Raw genomic sequence first — 18,909 nt, 5'->3', positions numbered from 1 at the left:
CAGCTGCTGTTCTCTCCATGCTAGAACTGTTCACATCCCAATTTTGTGATGGGCTGTTTTTATTTTCCTTTTAGGCTAACCAACTAATTTGAAATCTGACTTTTCACCCTCTTCAAGCTACTGAAATTCAGGCCTCTAAATTCAGTAACTTTTCTGAGTGACATCCTCTACCAGCCAAAACAATGTTGTAGATTGAAATTTTACCTTCTTCAAATGCTCCTCTGCCTCCTGCTGTCCTTTTGTTCCTCTGCCTCACTTGACAACCATCCTCCTCTGTCTCCTTTCCAATATGTTTCCCTCTCCCTTCTGTCCATGTAGACACTTCATCGTGATCTTCCTTGGATCCCACTCTCCCCTGGTTAACTGACTTATCAGATCTGCACAGCTGCCCTGATGAGATCTCTGATGAGTTCCACATTTACCCTTGCAGCTTTCTGGTTGGGCGCCTTGACCAGTATATTCCACCAGGGCCTCAATTTCAGCATTTCTCAGCTGCATCTGTCTTCCCTCCCGTCACCTTTCTCATCAAGTCATCACATCATCATCATCATCATCATCATCACCTGTGACTTCCCTCGTGCTAATTCTCTGCCTCCATTTACTTGCCAGTTCCCATTCATTCTCCCTAAACACGCCCCATGTCAATCTGGTCACTGCTCACTCACACCTGCCCCCACCCTGGGGCAGGCTCATTAGCTAGCGGACTTTGTTTCCCAGAGGCAGCCTTGCTTCCTGTCTGCAGTTCTCACTGCACCCCAGGCCCCCATACACATCACTGCTCTAGTCATCTTCCTGAAGCCTAGCTTTGTCACATGTTTTTTCTAGTTCAAAAATCCAGTAATATCTTCCTATTGCCCCGGAAGTGAGCACAATGCTGAATCACCCAATAGTTCTGTGCTTCCAGGGTACCAACAAAGCCAGGGCACTAACAGAGAAGGAGGAAAAATGTTTGTGAAATAATTTGATATTGGATATTGTGTAAAAGCATTGACATTGTTATCCTGGGAAAAATCAGAACTAATTAGACTTTCATACATGAATTTTACCACACAGTTACTTAGAATATATATTTCATATATATGTACATATACATGTGTTTATATATCATATAAAATTAAATGATGTTAAGTTCTTGACTTCTCAAGGCCTGAAGAAGTTTTCTCCGGGCACTGATTAAGTACACACTTCTGAGTCTAAATTTCAAAGTTGGCATAAATAATATGACCCCAACCCATCTTTCTTAATTTATTTCTCACAATTGCCTTCCACGTGACTTTTACTTCAGCCAAAGGCTGTACAGCCCCACATACCTTATACATTCTTCTGTTGCTTCTGTTTTGTGCACTTACTCTCCTCTTCCACCAACATCCCGTTTCTAATTTCGCCTCACCTCTTAAGGCCCAGCCTGTCAGTTGTGCCCTGAAATCTTCCAGCATGTCCGGGCTAACAGTACAGGCATACTTCATTTCTACCGTGCTTCACTGTATTGTGCTTTGCAGATACTGTTTTTTGGGTCTTTTGTAATGTTACTATCGTAATTGCTTAAGGGACCACTAACTGTGCCCCTATAAGATGGCAAACTTAATTGAATTCCTTTAGATGAGGGCATATGGTACTAGTGAAGCTGTATGTTAACTGGGAACTGGAATTGTTCCACCATGGATTCACTGAAATGTGAATTGGCACATTTTCATGTTTCTGGGCACTTTGATATTAATATTTTGTACAAGATTCATGCAAAATTATTGATTGGAAAGAAACATGCTATGATAAAAACTTGTGTAAATAAATACTTATGATAGTGATTTACATATTATAGTGATACATTCAATTTCCCTTTCACCTCATATTTTTTGAAATTTGATTTAAATTTTAAAATATTCATTCTATGGCTACAATTTTCAAAATATGCATTACTTTCTGATTATCAAATTAATATGTGCTTATTGTAAAATACTAAAACATCACTAAAAATATATATTGCCTAGAAAGTGAAAGTCCCTCATGATCTCAAGTGTTGACTTTTGCTAGTAATTTGAAGTGTGTGCATTTTGTATTCATATAAATATGACTTTTAACAGAAATATTGTTACATTTACTGCCAATTACTTTTTATTTATAAATATATTTTAGATATCTTTAGACGTCTAGATATCTGTCTGTATTATTAGAGTTCTCTGGAGAAACAAAACAATAGGATATATAGCGATATATAGAAAGAGACTATTATTATGAGGAATTGGCTCACTTGATTATGGAGGCCGAGAAGTCCCACAATCTGCTGTCTGCAATCTGGAGCCCAGAAGAGAGCCAGTAATTTACTTTAGTCCAAGCCCAGAGACCTGAGCACTAGGAATGCTGATGTCTGAAGGCAGAAGATGGATGTCCTAACTCCAGAAGAAAGCATGAATTCACATTCCTCTGTTTTTCTGTTCTATTGGGGCCCTCAGTGGATTGGATAATATCCACCCCTGTTGGTGAGGGTGATCTTGTTTACTCAGTCCACTAATAGTAATGCTAATCTCTTCCAAAAACATCCTCAGAAACACACCCATAAATAATGTTTTACCAGCTATCTGGGCATCCCCTAGTCCAGTCAAATTTATATATAAAATTAATCATCAGACCACCTGTCTATATTTTGAAACTACTTCACAGTATTCCATTGTGATGTCACATATCAATTTAACCTGCATTCCAATTAATGGGGACTATTTCACAACCACAGAAAATGTATGCTGAAATAAGCAGTGAAAATCACATTTGTCTGGGTATATGCATGCACCTGTGTGTTTCCGAGTCCTAGAAGTAGAATGGCTGGATCAATTTAAAAGCACATTTATAATTTTAATAGAAGGCTGCCAAGTTTTAATTCTTCTTTGGCTGGGCTATAACCACCCCAAACACTATGCAAAGATGTGACTGACTGTACGTAGTAGAGGCTGATAGTTGACATCTTTAAGTTAAAATACCCAGATGAGGGCTGGGCTCGGTGGTTCACGCCTGTAATCCTAGCACTTTGGGAGGCCGGGGCAGGCAGATTGCCTGAACTCAGGAGTTCGAGACCAGCCTGGCCAACATGGTGAAACCCCGGCTCTACAAAAAATTAGCTGGGCGTGGCAGCGTGCACCTGTAGTCCCAGCTACTTGGGAGGCTGAGGCAGGAGAATTGCTTGAACCTGGGAGGCAGAGGTTGCAGTGAGCCGAAATCACGCCACTACACTCCAGCCTGGGCAGCAAAGCAAGACTCTCTCAAAAAACAAACAAAACAAAACAAAACAAAAACCCAGATGAGAATGTCTAAGCCTGATCCAATGAGTTTTTCCAAGCCCCAGGTTCGACTTGTGTAACTGGATAACAAAGCACCCTGATGGCAATGCCTAAACCTGAGCCTATGAATGCTCCAAGCCCCTAGATTCAGCTTGCTTAACAAGGCGTCATGGGAAGTTTGGGACTATACATTTGCAGCTGCTCTCCATCACTAGGATACCTATCTTCCTCATTTCTTTAAATATGTTCATTGCACTAAATATAACTCCTGTTAAAGTCCTCTACCAAATAGAAAAACCACTGTCAAAATTTCATATATCACCCAGAAAGATTTATAAGTCATTATAACCTCACCATTCATAACAAATCCCAGCTAAAATTCGGTGATTGTTTCGACTCTGATAATTACAATGTTTGTCAGATTCCAGGATTGCAATGATCATACTTTTCACTTTTGTCATGTCTTGTTAGCTCTACTTTTTCATGGCAAATTACAGACAGACTTTACTTTTTTCATATTATTTTAGGTCATGTGGCCTATTAACGTTATTTAATAATTTCGCAAAGGACTTTAAGAAAAAAAAGTAAAGCATTTAAATAGCTGTTGCTAAAGTTTTATTTTTAAAACAGAGCTATGGGTATAAAAGTTGCTTCTCCACCAAAAATTCTCACAGCATGTGTATGTTAGCAACTTGTGAAAAACGAAGTCACTGTTGCTTGCCAAGCAAGGGAAAATGTATTTATTCATTTGTTCAGAGAAAAATGACATGTATTCATTCATTTCACATTTTTTGAGAACTTACTGGGTGCCAAGCATAATGTGATAGGCACAAAAAAGAATGTCCTATAATAACATACATTTTATCCTACTGTCTCCACCTCCAACCGTGATACTGGGCAAATTCTCTATAGGAAACCTATCAAATACTAATTCTTCATGTTCAAAGAAACATTTAAGAATAGTTCTTTAAAGACCAAATTACCTTGCCTCATAGAGAATAAAAAAACTTGCTTTTGGTGTGTATGTACACATACGTAATTTTTTCTCTCCGACTAAAAATTATTTAAACATCTGTGCCCAGGATTAAGGATAATGAAATTCAACCACAAAAATGACTAAATAATATATAATTGTGGTGTTGGAATTTATCAGTTTAGAATGGTTACCTCCATATTCACCTTTCTTTTGATCTTCATGTAGACATTATTGTTATTGACTGCAAATGCCTCAGCATTTTTGTTCATTGAAATGTAGTTTGACAGATTAATTATATGTTATCAGGCAGTTGAAGATCAGCTAAAGATATGTGGCCACAAGAGGGATGCTGATGTTTTTGAGCTGTTCCTTTCTAAAAAGTAAGTGTACTTAACATAAAAAATGGAAGAGTATCATGTTATCATGATCATGTTAAAATGCTTCATAGATTCAAATGTTATTTTCCATTTTTCCCCCTCAAGGACTGGGTAGGACTCCAATTATTTTACCACTTCCTGGAATCCACAGTTTTCTGTTGGAGAGACAAGATACTGAAATTGATTAAAAAAGATAATTATGGAGACAGGCTGTTTGAATCCCAGCTCTGTCTCTTCCAGCTGGGTGATCTTGGGTATGTCATATAACCTCCCTATTAGGATTGTCAGATTTAACAAATAAGTATATAGGACATCCAGTTGAATTTGAATTTCATAGAAACAATGAATATAATTTTATTTAGTATAAGTATGTCCCATACAGTAGCTGGAAAATTCATTGTTTCCCTGAAATTCAAATGTAGCCCGATATCCCGTATTTTATCTGGCAACGCTATTCCCTGGGTGTAATTATACTACCTCATTCTCAGGGTTGTTGTGAAGCTTAGGTGAGTTAGTAAAAGTTAGTCAAAGTTACTGGTACACAGCAAGCACTCAATGAGCATTAGTATGGTTAATATTATTACTATTATTAGGAATCATTATACCACATACTATGATAATGACCTCCATTATACTACAACCTCTACCAATCCCCATACCAATTTTACTGGTAAGTAGAAAAATCCCTCTCTTATATCAGCAGACCACTTTGATTCCACTCAAACTCCCCAAGGTGGCAGACAACAAATTGGGTTTTTCTATAGAGTAGAATGAGATAGAACCCAGGTATGAGAGGAAGAGGGAGTTATAAATAAGATTAGACTCTGATACCACAGTTCTCACTGGCCAGTAAGTGACACTGAAGTTTGCATTTTAAGCACAATGACCCTATTCCTACATTTTGTCCCCCTTACTTTGTGCTTTTTAATTCCTCTGAATTCTGTGTATTATTTTTAAATAGGTTTGAGATATTTTTGCTCATATGTAATCTTTGGAACTCAGCTTCTTGTAAAGAAAATGCCTTAGTTTATCAACAAATTTAATCACTTTTATTTCTAGTGATTTGGGGAAATCCTTTATTTTAAATATATTTATTTTATTATAAATAAATATTTATGTTCATCAGTACAGAGAAAAGTGTTTACCTTTGTAATGGCTCTGAATCTCTTGGTAGTAAAGGAATAAATTGATGACCAGTTTGAAATGTTTAAAAACATATTTTTTAGTATGGAACAGGTATGGTAGAGCATTCTGACACACTTAACATCATGCTTTGGGCCTCTCGATAGGTCAGTTAGTTTTAAAATAACAATAAATATTTCATGTGGTCAAAAGATTGCATCTTTTATGATTTTGAAAATTGTGTACTATTGATCACTATAGTAAGTAGATAATAAGAGTAGCTTTAAAATACTAGAAATTTGAGACATTCATCACCTGACAGTAGGTAATTAATCGACTCCTTGTGAGAAGGATAACACCTTTTACATTTTAAGGACACTAAGTTACCATTTCATTCAGCTGTGGACAAAAACTATTTCCCAGTCCAGATGCCAATACACTGGTATACTGAGTTATTTACCAAGTTTCTGTTGACTCTGGGAAATGGAAAGCATCTTATTGATGTGTTCTTGAGTGATCATGGAGAACATACATTGTAACAAGATGTTGACAATTATTGTCAGCATGAGTCATAGCCATCATTAGTAGAATTACCTCTCATTATCCTTTGACTGGCCTCACCTTATAATGTAACAGCCCATTATTGATTTAGGACAGGTTTATGTGCAGAATAAACCCTTCTGACATGAAAGAGTTAAAGTACTCTTGAAAAGTGAATTTATGTGATATTAGATGTGGGCTCGTAAAATTTTTTTTAATTAAATTTTAAAAAAGAAAAATGAAAAAGGAATGTATTACATTACCTAATCAATGAAAATTCAACATTGATATTACTGCTACAAAAAAATTAGTGACAGTAACTTGACACAGTTAATACTTTAAAGTTTTAGTGTATTAAAACAACTTTCGCGCCACTGCACTCCAGCCTGGGCGACAGGGCAAGACTCAAAAAATAAAATAAAATATAATAAAATAACTTTTATGGGAAATCCTCTGAGTGGGGCATGAGATACTCTGATGTAGCCATGTAATGATTTCTTTATTATTTATCATAGGAACAGATGAAGTTAACGTACACTCACTATCACCCCATGCAATAGTTAGGGTGCCCCAAGGTCCAGCTACTCTTTCCCTGAAATAAGCTACATATCTACAGTGAGAGAGGAGAATGTATTATTATTTGTGGAAATTTCCTAACTAAAAGTTGCTTTGAGGCCAGACACAGTGGCTTATGCCTGTAATCCCAACACTTTGAGAGGCTGAGACAGGTGGATCACTTGAGCCCAGGAGTTTGAGACCAGCCTGGGTAACATGTGAAACCCTGTCTCTACAAAAAATTAGCTAGCTGTGGTTGCATGCCCCTGTGGCCCCAGCTACTCAGGAGGCTGAGGTGGGAGGATCACATGAACTGAGGAGGTGGAGGTTGCAGTGAGCTGAGATGGAGCCACTCTACTCCAGCCTGGTCAACAGAGCCAAACCCTTTCTAAAAAAGAAAAAAAAAGAAAGTTGTTTTGGAAGAGTCTGAAATACTTTGTTGTGCCAGGAAGTGCTCAAAAATTAATGGTACATATCAAAGAGACACACGATTCTGCTTGAAATGTCTTTTGTAAAGGAGAATTTGATAATTGTTTTAAATGATAAAGGATTAAGTAAAAAAACTCTTGAAAATTCAGGGAAGATGGGGAGGAGAATGAATGAGATAGAAGAGGAGGGAACAGATGTTCATTTTACAGAAGAATAGCAGCTAATAAATGTTAAAAGAATAAGAACATTAGGAAAATCATTTTATAATCCCAAATCTATTGGCTCAGGTAAGGATCATCAATTGAAGCTAAACCTATTGAGTAAAGAGTTGTCAGGGAGCAAGATATACACATGATCTCAGATATTCGCCTCGTGTATGACTTTCCAATTATAAAATTTGTACTTTTACAGTGGCAAGAACTGGCAGATACCCTCTTAACCAAATGACTGAATTTAGCTTCATCAAGAGTGGGGCAGACTGACATCATTTGGATCCTTATGTGATTCAGTAATTACCAGCCATGTAATTGAGAAGTAGACATGATCTTCCTTGCATTTGATCATTAGGAAACAATCCAAAAAATTAATAATGTGAGACATTCTACCAGACAATTATCCTGGACTTTCCTGGAGTTTTGCTCTTATCACCCAGGCTGGAGTGCCCATGGCACGATCTCAGCTCACTGCAACCTCTGTCTCCTGGGTTCAAGTGATTCTCCTGCCTCAGTCTCCCAAGTAGCTGGGATTACAGGCATGTGCCACCACGCCCAGCTAATTTTTGTATTTTTAGTAGAGACAGGGTTTCACCATGTTGGCCAGGCTGGTCTCAAACGCCTGACCTTAGGTGATCCATCCACCTCAGCCTCCCAAAGTGCTGGGATTACAGGCGTGAGCCACCACGCCCAGCCCGAAAAAACCAATGGTAAGGGAGAAAAAGGAAAGACGATGATTACCTTTAAAAAGACTCAAAGGTTATACCACCCCAAAATGCAATGCATGAATGTTAATGGGATACAGGATTTAAACAAACCAAAAAGAATGTAGGAACAACAGGGAAAAATTTGAACATGAATGCCATATTAGATTACATTACTGAATTCAATTTCATCTTCTTAGGTGTGAGGATGGTATCGTGGTTGCGCAGGACAATGCCCTGATATAGGAGATACACATGCTGAACTCCTTAAGCTGAGACACCTGCAATAAGCCTGCAACTTTATTTTCAAATGATTCACCAAGAAAATATCAACCAATAAATATATAAATTAGATAGATAGTATGAGCATGTGACAATATGTTCAAAATTACGATGGTTATACAAGTGGTCATTGTGCTATTCCTTCTTTTCTCAGGTTTGACATTTTTCAATATAAAAGTTGGCAAAAAAAGGTTTATTTTGTTTAGAAATGTTTGCATGCTTTCAAAAAATGTATGTTTTTATAAAAATTAGAAAAATATTAGTCCTTCAGCGTCCCAAGGTTTAAAATAATTGTGATAAAATTTTACCATAAAAGAATTGGTATCTGTAATAATAATAAATACTGATATTTTTATGCTTTGAAAAGTACCTGGCACACAATATGTGATCTATAAGCATTTGATAAATAAATAGATATGTACATGTATACATACTTGGGTTCCAAGTATGCCCTGAGAAATAAGAGATCCAACTACTCCAGGCCACATCAATCAAATGACCAACTATCCTCACACAGGGCCCTCTCCCAAACCCACATCTGCCCCTTTGATGAGTGAGCTGCCTTAGCAACAAGAACCAAGACCACTTGGATAGATGGAATCTCACACAGTTCAAGAGAAGTGGGTAATATTTTAATCCTATAATTAATAAATAAAGGGAGAATAAAGCACTTCACACAGTGTCTGTCTCTTGGTGTCCTGCAATTTCCATCTGAGTCCAGTCTGGCCAAATACTTCAAGGTTATTGCCCCACATTAATAACCCCACAGACAATATTGAAGCAGGACCCAGCTACGTTTCCCACATTTACTTGAAAGTCCAGTATCAGCTTCACTTTTTTCCTTTGTCCTCTCCCCAGTAAAACTTGTTTTGAATTAAGGTTCCAATAAATTCAGCCATAATGAGGTGTAAATTTTTGCTAATGTGATAAAGTGCTCCCTTTCAAGTATTAGCTTTAACTAGCTGACAAAATCTTAATCCAAGTGAATGAAGTTATAATGATGGAATTTCTGAAATAAGCAGGTGAGTGTGCCAATAATTTTGAAAGGACAAAAAGAGGCCTTTCTAGTTACTACAAAGCCATGCTAACTACATGCCCAGACTTACCTATATGTGAACTAATTGTTGCTAATGTTCACATTTTTTTTTTCTTTCCAGGGAACTGACAGAGGTCATTGATCTTTCTAGGTTTAAAAAATTAAAATACTTATGGCTTCATCATAACAAGGTAGTATTGTATTTTATCTTTCAATTACTAAAATTAAACTACTATCTTAATTTTATATTCCTAATAGAGCTAATCTTTAAAAGTATTAAAATTTTTCTTAAAATTTAAATTCAGCTAAGAAACCAATATAAAACAAATATATCTGGTACATATATATATATATATATTTGGTATACATACACATATATACACACGAGATACATTGAATAAGGGCAATCTGTGAGGTGCTATCAAATTGCAGTTTTACTTTTGTCTCTCATGTCCTATCAAAGCCACTTAGTGGAAGCTACTCCTACTTAGACTCCTGAAAGAAAACCTGGGCAGCCCCATAACCTTTTTCATCTCTCTTAGGTAATACAAAATCTTGCAGCCCATTGAGTCATAGTCATAGTCCCAGTTCATAAATGAGAATATAATAGTCAACTGTCAATCTTCAATCACAAATGAGATATGCCCCCATCTATATCCAGCTATGGCTGACTGCAGATGGCCACCTGCCTTCTTTATTAACTAGAAAGCCATGGTTGGCTGTTTTCCTTCCTTCTTATCTCCATTTCAGCCTTCTCCAGGTTTGGTATGGAATGGGGTGGCGTAGTGGTAGAAAAAAGGCAAGGGAGAAGCAAAGTTCTTTGCTTTGTACCCTGTAGTACTAACAGATGTTCAAGGTTGATCCTTCCCTTTATGGCTTATTCAGAAGTTCCTCTGCTAGGCCTCTCCAACACTGAATCCTCTTCACTGGCCACTCCTGGCTCACCTCACCTTTATCCCAGGGGTATTTACAACTGAGGGTCTTTTGGCCTTGGCAAATCACCCTCATGTGCAGAATCCCTTATACAGTGCCCCAGGTCAATATACCTAGTCCTCAGACTCACATATCTTTGTCCTGCAATCAGAGGCCAAGAGGGTTAGTACCTCCCAGTTGCTACCAGATATGGTTTGGCTCTGTGTCTCCACCTAAATCTCATCTCAAATTGTAATCTCCACATGTTGAAGGAGGGACATGATGGGAGGTGATTGGATCATGGGGATGGTTCCCTCCATGCTGTTCTCATGATAGTGAGTGAGTTCTCACAATATCTGATGGTTATTAAAGTCGCACTTCCTCCATTGCTCCCTTTCTTACCTGCCACCATGTAAGATGTGCCTTGCTTCCCCCTCACCTTCTGTCATGATTGTTAAGTTTCCTGAGGCCTCCCCAGCCACGTGGAATGGTGAGTCAATTAAACCTGTCTTCTTTATAAATTTCCCAGTCTCGGATAGTTCTTTATAGCAGTGTGAAAATGGATGAATACAGAGAATTGGCACTGGAAGAGTGGGGTACTGCTATAAAGATAACCTGAATATGTGGAAGTAACTTTGGAACTGAGTAACAGGCAGAGGTTGGTGGAACAGTTTGGAGGGCTCAGAAGAAGATAGGAAGACATAGGAAAGTTTGGAACTTCCTAGAGACTTGTTGAATGGTTTTGACCACAATACTGACAGTGATATGGACAATGAGGTCCAGGCTGAGGTGATCTAAGATGGAGATGAGGAACTTATTGGAAACTGGCGTAAAGGTCACTCATACTATGCTTTAGCAAAGAGACTGGTGGCATTGTGCCCCTGCCCTAGAGACCTGTGGAACTTTGAACTTGAGAAAATTATTTAGGGTATCTGGCGGAAGACATTTCTAGCAGCGAAGTGTTCAAGACATAACCTGGCTGATTCTGAAAGCATTCAGTCATATGCATTCACAAAGAGATTATCTGAAACTGAAACTTTTATTTAAAAGGGAAGCAGAACATAAAGCTTAGAAAATTTGCAGCCTGACCATTATTAGGTAAAAAAGAAAAACTCATTTTCTGGGGAGAAATTCAACCCAGGCGCAGAAATTTGTGTAAGTAAGGAGGAGCCAAATGTTAATAGCCAAGACAATGGGGAAAATGTCTCTGGGGCATGTAAGAGATCTTCAGGGCATCAAAGGCCCAGGGCCCTGCTGCTCTGTGCAGCCTCAGGGCTTGATGCCCTGCTTCCCAGCCACTCCAGCTCCAGCTGCTAAAAGGGGCCAAGGTACAGATTGAGCTGTTGCTTCAGAGGGTGCGAGCCTCAAGCCTTGGCAGCTTCCACACGGTGTTGGGCCTGCAGGTGCACAGAAGACAAGAGTTGAGCTTTGGAAACCTCCACTTAGATTTCAGAGGATATATGGAAGTGCCTGAATGTCTACGCAGAAGTCTGCTGCAGGGGTGGAGCCCTTATGGAGAACCTCCACTAGGGCAATGCAGAGGGGAAATGTGAGGTTGGAGCCCCCACACAGAGTCCCCACTGGGGCACTGCCTAGTGGAGTTGTGAGAAGAGGGCCATCATCCTCCAGACCCCAGAATGGTAGCTTCACCGACAGCTTGCACCATGTGCCTGGAAAAGCCACAGGCACTCAATGCCAGCTAATGAAAGCATCTGTGGGGGTTGTACCCTGAAAAACCACAGGGGCAGAGCTGCCCAAGGCCATAGGAGCCCACCCTTTGCATCAGCATGCCTTGGATATGAGACATGGAGTCAAAAGAGATATTGGAGTTTTAAGATTTAATGACTGACAGCCCCACCTGGTTTCAGAATTGCATGAGGCCTGTGACCCTTTGTTTTAGCCAACTTCTCTCATTTGGAATGAGAACATTTACCCAATGCCTGTACATTGTATCTTGGAAATAACTAAATTGCTCTTCATTTTACACGTTCATAGGTGGAAGGGACTAGCCTTGTCTCAAGTGAGACTTTGGACTTGGACTTTTGGGTTAATGCTGGAATGAGTTAAGACTTTGGGGAACTGTTGGGAAGGCATGACTATGTTTTGAAATGTGAGAAAGACATGAGATTTGGGAGGGGACAGAGGCAAAATGATATGGTTTGGCTCTGTGTCTCCACCTGAGTCTCATCTCAAATTGTAATCCCCACGTGTCAGGGGAGGGACCGGGTGGGAGGTGATTGGATCGTGGGGGCAGTTTCCCTCATGCTCTTCTCATGATAGTGAATGAGTTGTCATGACATCTGATGGTTTTAAAAGTGGCACTTCCTCTTTCATGCTCTTTCTTGCCTGCCACCATGTAAGAGGTGCCTTGCTTCCCCTTCGCCTTACACCATGACTGTAAGTTTCCTGAGGCCTTCCCAGCCATGTAGAACTGTGAGTCAATTAAACCTCTTTTCTTTATAAATGACCCAGTCTTGGGTAGTTCTTATAGCAGTGTGAAAATGGACTAATACACTATCCAAGCTGATTTAACTTCCTCAGGAAGTGTCAGGCACCAGGCCACCATGCCCCCAAATGAAGGAACATGTCTCAAGATCACCAAGTGTGGCTGTTGAAGTTTCTCTTAAAGGCTAGGGTTAAGGAGGCAGTGTTCTCCTACCCCTCCCTCATAGTGAGGGCCTGAGTGTTGGACTCAAAGCTTCTTCCAAGCAAAAGAGCAAGACTGAACTAAAATTCAAACCCAGACAATCATTACAGTAAGTTAGTGACTAGGTTGTTTGCAACTTTCAAAAATTCATCTTCCGACAGCTTGTATTTGTTCATTATACAGTATATTGATAACCCAATCTTAGCATTTTGAATATAGACTTTCAAACACTAGCTGACAAAAGAAATAATTTGAGTTTTCAGTAGTCATCTGCCTGTCAAGTAGTAAGTCCAGATCTCAGCACTGAATCTGTAAATAGCCATGTTTATAACAATATTTCAATAGTTTGTTTCATTCTTAGTCTTTTTAAACACCAACTAAGTGGAAAATGGAAAATGAAAGTGCTTTGATATTAACTATAAGCATAAATCTCATAAGCTTGAAATAATTTCTAGGAGAACAAACACAAATACCTTCAAGGCCCAGGCAGCTAACAGCTGGAATGGAAAGTGCACACGCCACTTTAGGGCATACAAATTCAAAATGCTTTTAAAAAAAACATACTGCTGGCCGGGCGCGGTGGCTCATGCCTGTAATCCTAGCACTTTGGGAGGCCGAGGCGTGTGGATCACAAGGTCAGGAGTTCAAGACCAGCCTGGCCAATATGGTGAAACCCCGTCTCTACTAAAAATACAAAAATTAGCTGGGCGTGGTGGCAGGCACCTGTAATCCCAGCTACTCGAGAGGCTGAGGAAGAAAATTGCTTGAACTCGGGAGGCGGAGGTTGCAGTGAGCCGAGATTGTGCCACTGCATTCCAGCCTGGGTGACAGAGTGAGACTCCATCTCAAAAACACACACACACACACACACACACACACAAACACACACACTGCCAAAACTTGTCCTCGGTCACATTGTGCGACTTCTGTTAGAAAAAGATGAAAATCATCAGGCATGGCAAAAGTGACTAATCTTTGTCTTTAGTGTGTGTTCCTGTGGTGTTCGGTGGTGTCCAGTTTGGAGGGAAAGAACATGTACAAATGTCTAGAAGGGAGAGGTATAATTAGGGATTTTATAATTTTTTTTGGAATATTTCTGGGAATGGATATCATCTGACTTCCAATTACTCATTGAATATGCACAAAATGGACTTGCAGATGCATCTGCGCTTAGAAAGGGATTGCATGCACCATCAACTGTTTTACTTTCTTTTGTTTTTGAAGTGGTGGGGCAGGAAAGGAATACAACAAAAGGCTGAATTTTTTTCTCGTGCTTGATTATTTATATGCAACAAACTATATTACTTCTGTGAACCCCAAATATCTGAGACAGGTCTCAATCAATTTAGAAAGTTTATTTTGCCAAGGTTAAGGACACGTGCCTGTGACAAAGCTTCAGGAGGTCCTGACAACATGGGCCCAAGGTGGTCCAGGCACAGCTTGGTTTTATGCATTTTAGGGACAGGAGACTTCAATCAATTTTCCACCTGTGACCTGAAGGAGGCTTCCAGATTATGGGTAGATAAAAGACAAATGGCTGCATTCTTGAGTTCCTGATAAGCCTTTCCAAAGGAAGCAATCAGATATGCATCTATCTCAGTGAGCAGAGGAAGGACTTTGAGTTCTGTGTGTCCTTTGTCCCCAAAGAATTTCCTTGTGGACAAATTGTGAGAGAGGTGTGTAGCTTTTTTATCTTAGTAGCTATCTTTTTTAGGAATAGAATGGGAGGGAGGTTTGCCCTAAGTAGTTCCTAGTTTGATTTTTCCCTTTGGCTTAGTGCTGTTGGGATCCTGAGATTTATTTTCCTCTCACATTTCTAAAATCACTATCACTTAGTTTGTTCTTTATGAAAGAGACTGGTTTAGTCCATGTAGTACTGAAAGTATTTCATACCCAAAACAGCTTCTGAGTGGTCATGGGATAAGTAAATAAGCTAATGTGAGTTTTCTTATTGATCAGTAATTGACTAGGTGCTAAGCTGCCTAAGTATTCATACTCCATCAAAAATTAAAGTCTTATTCAGACCCCAAACTCTAACAGGCATATTAACTATTATAATATTTCATCAAAGTTCATATATAAAATTTTGAGTTTTCTTTAAAATCTAGATTATACTAGATTGACCACTAAGAGGAAACTATGCCACTGTAGAAATGATATAGAGATTTGTGAAAAACATTAACCCTGAGATATGAATAGATTTAGAGTTATAACACATTGTTAAGAATGATCTGAATTCCTGATCAGCATTATTCTTACATTAGTGAATATTTTAGCTACCCTCTATTCAGGAATAAATAAGGCAAAAGGAGTAAAATAAAGGGAATGCATTTTTTTATTCACTTATTCAATCCACAATATTTATTGAAGTATACGAGGTCATTATTTGTTGTCCATTCGTGTCTATTCTTTCCTTCTTCCTGTCCAACAGAATTTGGGTTTGAGTTTTGGTACACACTCCTCCTCCATTCTACTCAATAGGTGGCCCCACTTAGGTCCATGTGTGGATCCTGAACTGTCTAAGCCAACCAGAATAATCCCACTCTTCTGGCAAGTGATTAGTCAATGAACAGGCATCTAACCCTGGCAAGTGATTAGTCAATGAACAGGCATCTAACCCAACTGTAATAGAGACATAAGGGCACATTTGCTAGGAGGTTCCTGGGAGAGGCTCTCTTATTCTTAAAAGGGAGTACTAGAAGAGTACTTTTGCTTCTGGATGTTTTCTTACCTCGATGTGAAGGCAGTAACTAACTATCCTATGAACTTGATGAAGCCAACACTTAGAGAAAGGCAGCACCCAGAGATTCACGGGGACGCCAAGACTAAGGCTATCACAACTTCTGCACTTAGTGATATGAGAGACAATTAATGATATTTCTTTATTTGCCAATTTGAGTTGGGCTTAAAAGTTACTTGGAGCCAAAAGCATCCTATTTGGATATAGCTTATTCTGTACTTGCATTAGGCTGCTACAGAATACAACAATAAATGTGATTACCCCTGCTCTAGTGATAAAATTAGGAAGGGTAAAGGGAGTGGCTCTGCTCCTAGCAAGTACATTGTATTTGATAGCTGCCTGGAATGAGACAGCACAGCTGTCTTTCAAGGCAATGAATGTAATTTGGTAAATTTGAAGCCTAGTATGCTGGAAGTGTGCATATTTCTTCAAATCATTATCTAGTGGGTGATAAAACTTGAGCTTCTGGTCCAAACGTGAACTAGCTGATGAAAAAGCGCAAGTTTATTTCTAAGGACCTCCAACGTCCTAACTTTCCTAGGTTTGCTTTGGCAACTCTAGTTCTTTCATTATGCTCTGTGAGGGCTTGTTTAGCTTCATATTGCATAGATATTCATTAGTGCTGCGTCTCCTCCTTTTTGAGATCATGTTTTCCTAACATCCGCTGACATAATTAGTGGGAAGCAGCTGCTCTTAGGTCTAAAGTCTCCCTTCCTCGTTTCATCCTCTAACAAGTCTGACCCAGAGAATTTCAGGTCCATGAATTCATTCTTTCCAGCCTTTCATGAAAGTTTGAGTTAGGCTCAGATAAGTTACCTAAGTGACCTATATTTTACACAACAATTTATATGGCACATACATATAATCTCCTTCTGTCTTTGCTCGTTACTTCAAAAATTTTCTTTTATGGATGTCCAATCATGACTATGCATTCATAATATTGGTGCCACAATGTTAATATCCTTCTATTTCTGGAATTATGACAGTAGCTTGGTATATTACATTTTGTCTCAGATGAAGAACCTGTCTAATGCCTCACCAAGCAAGTATTCAAAATGGAATCTGGGTTTCTGCTGTGCAGCAAAAACCAATGGTTAATAAATTTCATAAATTCAGTTTACATAAAAGGACGCCTCTGGCAAAGTCATTGTTTATAAACATCATTATCTAAAGAATAATTGAGATATTTATAATAACATCACTCATACTAACTGACTAGAGAATGGTCAGATTTGGAATAAATGCTTTAACATTAGGACAAATAGCTAATGCATGCAGGACTTAAAACCTAGATGACGGGTTGATAGGTGCAGCAAACCACCATGGCACATGTATACCTACGTAACAAACCTGCATGTTCTGCACATGTATCCCAGAACTTAAGGTAAAATAAAATAAAAATAAAGAGTAAATATTTTAAGAAATTTCTTAGGCTCAATCTTCGATACTGTTGTGATTTCCTAGCTCCTAGACATGCAGCGCATAGTGAGAATTCAGCAAATAGCACAAATTTATGTATTTTAGGAAGGAATATTGGTTTACAAAATTAGCAAATCATACTTTGGAAATTGAAATAATTATTTTTAATGTGCTGTTGCAAATACTTGATAAAGAATTCTTTGAATGGCTGTGCTTTTTCAGGTAGCTTTACAACGTGCTTTGTATCATGGAATTTCTGTTGGCCTCTTTAATCAGATATATTTCTATATTAAGTTTGGGTATATGTATTTGTTTATTCATTTATACATATAATACCTTGTTCCAAAAAACTATTTAGAGCAGTACAAATTCCACTGTAGGATGTAAGAGCTATTAAAAAAACAAATGAATTAGCATACATTCCATATATTTTGGGCTCTTACGTGTTTCTGTTACCTTAGGGCAACATTAATTATATCCTTTTTGTCAACTTTGTTGAAAAAATTATATTTTGCTCCATATTGTAAAACTTCTTTAAAAAGCAAATCAATATAAATAACCTAAATAACACTTCACTGCATGGTTGTGAAATTTGAAGATATGTACAATACATATCTAGTTATGGTTTTTAATGATTTAACCAAAAAATATAACCTATTTTTGGAAAGAGCAGGTACATATATTTTAGTATGTTGGAAAAGAGAGGGAAAAACATGAGAATGAAAGTCTGGATTGGTTAAAAATAGTTATTTCTGAATATTTTTAAGGTATGGACTGTGTAAGTACTGTAAACATTTTAAACTAAGATAGAAATGAATGCATTGTTTTAATTTATTGGATAAGAACACCATAAAAATAAACTTAGAAATTCTAAAAGTATATTGAAATGTTTCTTTTTTTACTCCTATATAATTTAGGGCATATTATTAAAATGCTTCCCAACTAATGTTTCATGTTCTATGTAAATTTAGTAAATATTAAAATTTCAGTACTAAACATACAATAACATACCGTTTTAATTAACACATAAGTACAGAATTTTTCAGAATTTCATCATGTTGTTTAATCACTGGTCTATGTATGGGACTTTGCTCCTACAGTTTCTCAACTTTGCTACTATTGCGTTTTTACCTGGATAATTCTTGGTGGTGGAGTCTGTCCTGTGCATTTTAGGATGCTCAGCAGCATCCTTGGCCTCTACCCATTAAGGCCAGGAGATGCCCCCCAGGAGTGGCAAACAAAAATATTTCCAGATATTATCAAATGCTCCCTGGGGGGCAAAACTCCCCCAACCTCCACTGAGAATCATTCAATACAGCAGACAGAGTGATCTGTGGAAACCTAAGTGAAAACATGTCACTCCTCTCCTCAAAACCTCTGGTGGTTTTCTGCTACATACAGCCAAGTTCTTACAGTAACCAACAAGGTCCTGTACACATTGGGCCTGTGGTTCTCTGTCTGACCTTATTACCTGCCATCTCTCCCTGGCTCATTCTGGTTTAGCCACCCCAGGCACTATACTGTCTCTGGACCTGTGCACTGGCTTGTCCCCAGTGGTGTTCCTACAAATATTGCAGTGGCCCTCTCCCTCCCTGTGATCAACAGTCTGTTCAAACATTGCATCCTCCACAAGGCCTACTCTGTTCAACCCCACTAAAATGTAACAATACCTCACTCTATCACTTCCAA

At 38.5% G+C, this 18,909-nt stretch overlaps 2 protein-coding genes across 3 annotated transcripts in view; one reads left to right on the top strand and one right to left on the bottom strand.

The window, feature by feature from the left end:
• The window catches only part of SOSTDC1 (sclerostin domain containing 1), a 71,427-nt gene extending 68,842 nt beyond the window's left edge, over positions 1-2,585 (bottom strand). Inside the window, exon 1 of the mRNA XM_058446732.1 lies at positions 2,249-2,585. The gene's annotated coding sequence lies outside the window, so the exon portion shown is untranslated. The remainder of the gene's footprint in view (positions 1-2,248) is intronic.
• LRRC72 (leucine rich repeat containing 72) overlaps positions 1-18,909 on the top strand; it is a 56,615-nt gene that overhangs the window by 1,116 nt on the left and 36,590 nt on the right. For both annotated transcript variants that reach the window (XM_058446713.1, XM_032760091.1), the window contains exons 2-3: positions 4,552-4,625; positions 9,624-9,693. In XM_058446713.1, the coding sequence (XP_058302696.1) occupies positions 4,552-4,625; positions 9,624-9,693 (144 nt within the window). The remainder of the gene's footprint in view (positions 1-4,551; positions 4,626-9,623; positions 9,694-18,909) is intronic.

The sequence above is a fragment of the Hylobates moloch genome, unplaced genomic scaffold (genome assembly GCF_009828535.3).
Source record: "Hylobates moloch isolate HMO894 unplaced genomic scaffold, HMol_V3 SCAFFOLD_1, whole genome shotgun sequence".
Classification (NCBI taxonomy): Eukaryota; Metazoa; Chordata; class Mammalia; order Primates; family Hylobatidae; genus Hylobates; species Hylobates moloch.
Note: the sequence above shows the minus strand (reverse complement) of the source record. Positions and strands in the feature narration are given on the sequence as shown.